This window comes from Tarenaya hassleriana, unplaced genomic scaffold, assembly GCF_000463585.1.
Source record: "Tarenaya hassleriana unplaced genomic scaffold, ASM46358v1 Cleome512, whole genome shotgun sequence".
Classification (NCBI taxonomy): domain Eukaryota; kingdom Viridiplantae; phylum Streptophyta; class Magnoliopsida; order Brassicales; family Cleomaceae; genus Tarenaya; species Tarenaya hassleriana.
Window position 1 is genome coordinate 15,146 of NW_010967819.1, and position 3,825 is coordinate 18,970.

Consider the following 3,825-nt stretch of genomic DNA (forward strand, 5'->3'; position numbering starts at 1 on the left):
GTATAAGCCTTCAAGAGTCTAGGGTTTGCGATAGGCGGAAACCAAGAACCGTGACCGGAACACGGGTTAGTGGGAAGACGAGGACCGAAGTGGAAAGTTTGGTGGGTCGGCCGGGCGAGAAAGATGACGAGAAAAGCCACTCCGACTGCCGAGGCCGAGAAGTGGCGTCGGATGAAGGATCCGACGTTGTCGGAACGTAATATTGTCATGAATGGAAAAGTTTCTTTGAGTTAAAACGTGTCTGGGACGAGAGTGTACGTTGTCGGAATATAATACATGGGTGCAACCACTACCGTTGACAAAAATCTCATGACGGGTTGTATTGGAATTAAAGGGTAAAGAAAAAGATTTAGTAAATCTTGGTTTTGGTTTATTTTAATAATTATTATTATATTAATTAAAATTTTATCATATTTAAGATGGTGGTAATATGCATTAATGGGTGACAGTAAAGCAATTTTTGAGCTTTTTCAATTTTGACTTTCTTTGGTTTGGTCGAGAAGGTGATCCCAAGGAATGCACATAAACACATAGGTCGTCTAACAACTAGACATAACACCTTCCTAAATCTTTCATTTTTCTTGTAATAATATGACATCTCAATTTGTAGACATTTTCTCGTCAATATATTTGTTTACCATATGCGGTTTTACTAATTTTTAAATAACCATACACATTATAATTAAAACTACAAGGTAATGCTTATGATTCATTACCAATACTATCATCTCAAAATTTAGGTTGATATATTTCGAAAAATATATCGATGTGAATCTTTAGAGAAGATAAATTCACATATTTATTTACACCAGAAAATTCTTTTTTTTTTTAAATTGCGGTGGATCATTACATTACAAAATTATATTTATTTGCGAATTATAGAGAAAGTGATGATTAATAAAAAGATTTGTTTCGAAAGGGGCAAATTAGGAAAACAAATCGGATGGTTGATTCCACCAGAAACACGGTTTCACGAACTTTTTCCGATCTTTCTTTTTTTATATACAATTTGTTGGGAAACTAAATATGTAATCACAAAATCAAATATTCAAATCGGTAGACCGGAAAATAAAAACTTACCCCTAGGAATTTTATTACAATTAGAATGGTCATGAAACCAAAGTAGAAATGGTCAATCCGATCTTTGTACGAAATCAACCAAATTATTTAATTACGCCATTTTACGTACGCATGATAAGTAATCATTAGTAGTTAAGTTATATGTTTTGATATTCATATCCTGAAAAATACTGTGAGCTCGGTGGCTAACTATAATAAAAACTTGTTGACTTCGTTTATATATATACATTTGATTTAAGGTATGTAAATGTTGCTACTTTCGTTTTATGTATTATTCACAAACTTGAGAATTGTTTTTCTATTTATTGTATGATTTTATTCAAAAAAAATATATGTAATCCTATAGATATTGAATTTATTTAAGTTAATTGCAATTATAGATGAAACTCGAAGGCTAATCAAACATTAATTATAATTTAGGCCACTTGCATGTGAAGAAAGTCGATTTCGGGAGAGAAAGTCCAATAACCATTATAAAATTCATATGGTAGATATTAAACTTTTTATTTACACACATTAATATACATATAGTATAAAATGTATAATTTTTATATTTTTTAAGAACCGTAAGCGGAATATTTAAGCATGAAATTGCATGGGAACATATTTTTATCAAAAAACAACACTACAAAAAAAATGGTCATTTTCAACGGATAAATCTGTTGGAAATGGCCAAATTTCCGTTGGACCGTTGGAATTTCGTCGTTAGAAATCGATGTCCGTTGGACAACCGTTGGAATTTTCAACGGAATTTTAACGATTTTTTCCATTGGAATTTTTTAACGGAATTTCCAACCGCAATCCGTTGGAATTTTCCAACGAAAAATTCAAAACATATTCTTGATTTCGATCCTGATCCCGACTTCGATCCCGACTCCAACCTCGATCTCGACTACGATCCCAACCCCGACCCGACCCCGACCACGATCCGAAAAGCTCACTTCTCAATAGGTCACTCATCCTTCCACTACTCCAACTTAATCCTCCTAAACCTTAGAGTTCCAATTGACAATCATCCAACTGTTCCAAGTTAAAATTCTGATACCATATAACATTAATATATATATATATATAAATATTTATATACATATATATATATATACGTATATATATAAATATTTATACGTATAGATATTCAAATTCATATATACATATATAATATTATATATATATATATGGTTAATATATACATATCGATATATATATACTTATTCGTATATATATGTATATATAAACATTATATTTGTATATATAAAAATATATATAAACAAAATATATCTATATTTATATACATATATATGTATACGTATAAATATATAAAATATATATATAGACATATATATATTATTTATATATATATATATTAGTATATATATATATCAATTGATTTTTCAACTAAAATCCAAATTTTCAACCGATATCCATTGGAATTCCGTTGGAATTTGTTTTTTTTTCAATTTCCAAAAAAATTTCCAACCGACATCCGTTGGAATTCCATTGGAATTGTTTTCCAACCAACATCCGTTGGAATTCCGTTAGAAATTTTCAACTGATTTTTTCAACAGATATACGTTGGAAATTTTCAATCCAATTTTTCAATTGAATACGTTGAAAATTCCGTTAAAAATTTCCAATGGATGGTTCCAATGGATATCCGTTAGAAATTTCAATGGAAATCTTCGTTAAAAATCGTTGAAAATCCGTTGAAAAATTTCCAACGGACAAAACCGTTGGAATTCGATGATTGTTTTTGTAGTGCAGTTACCATGATTTGTCAACTTTTATTTATTTTCATAATAAATGATATGATTCGAATTCTAGTTACGAATTTAAAGAACATTTGTAAAACATTCCATCAAGAAACTGTGACACCCGTAACCCGTGTACAGTATACGGGCTGTGCCACATGGACGATATAAAATAAAACAACAATTTGGCGGAAGCGGAAATACGAAATCCAAAAACATTTTTAAATCAAATCAGAGTAAGCAGCGGAAAATACAACAGGCGATCAATATCGCAAAATAACACATGTCCGAATAGTTATAATTTAACCGTACAAAATGTGGGAAATACAAGTCTCGCAAACCAAAACGTAAATCCCGTACATGATGCTGCCTCTCTCAAGTCGTCGTCTGCCGGATGCGCTAGGCGTAATCCTCGTGATCTGAAAAATGTAAACCACGAGGGCTAAGCACAACTGCTTAGTGAGTAGCCCGGGTTGAACCCGGAAATCCCGTTCTCAACGAGAACGGTACAATCGACATTTCCATATAAAAACACATGCGACGAATATATCAACACAATAAGCTCACGAAAAGCAATCACAATCACGCCCGTATGGAGTCCACCATAGGGCTTAGCCGTATACCCTGGTCAAGTCCATGACCAGGGGCGAATCCACGCCCGTCACTCGCGTGACGTTGGCCATCGCATCACATGCGATCGTGCGCGTCTCCTGCGCCCGTCACTCTCGTGACAACCGATGTCGAGTCCACGACACAACGGAAACATAATCATATTCCTGTGGAGTCCACCACAGGGTCCAGCCATATACCCTAGTCAAATCCATGACTAAGGGCGAGTCCACGCCCGTCAAGTCCATGACGTTGGCCGTCGTGTCGCACACGACAAAAATGCATCTCAGATGCGTGTCAAGTCCATGACACCGACGGTTGAGCCCACAACCGTCCACAAGCACAATCACGCCTGGCTCGTACGCACGAGCAAGCTACACACATGGCA

General features: G+C 34.3%; 1 protein-coding gene across 1 annotated transcript in view; it reads right to left on the minus strand.

The window, feature by feature from the left end:
- LOC104827555 (leucine-rich repeat extensin-like protein 6) overlaps positions 1-224 on the minus strand; it is a 6,670-nt gene extending 6,446 nt beyond the window's left edge. The window contains 1 exon segment of the mRNA XM_010560733.1: positions 1-224. This exon segment is cut by the window's left edge and continues 10 nt beyond it. Coding sequence (XP_010559035.1) covers positions 1-209 — 209 coding nt within the window. The 5' untranslated portion in view covers positions 210-224.
- Positions 225-3,825: the final 3,601 nt, after the last annotated feature.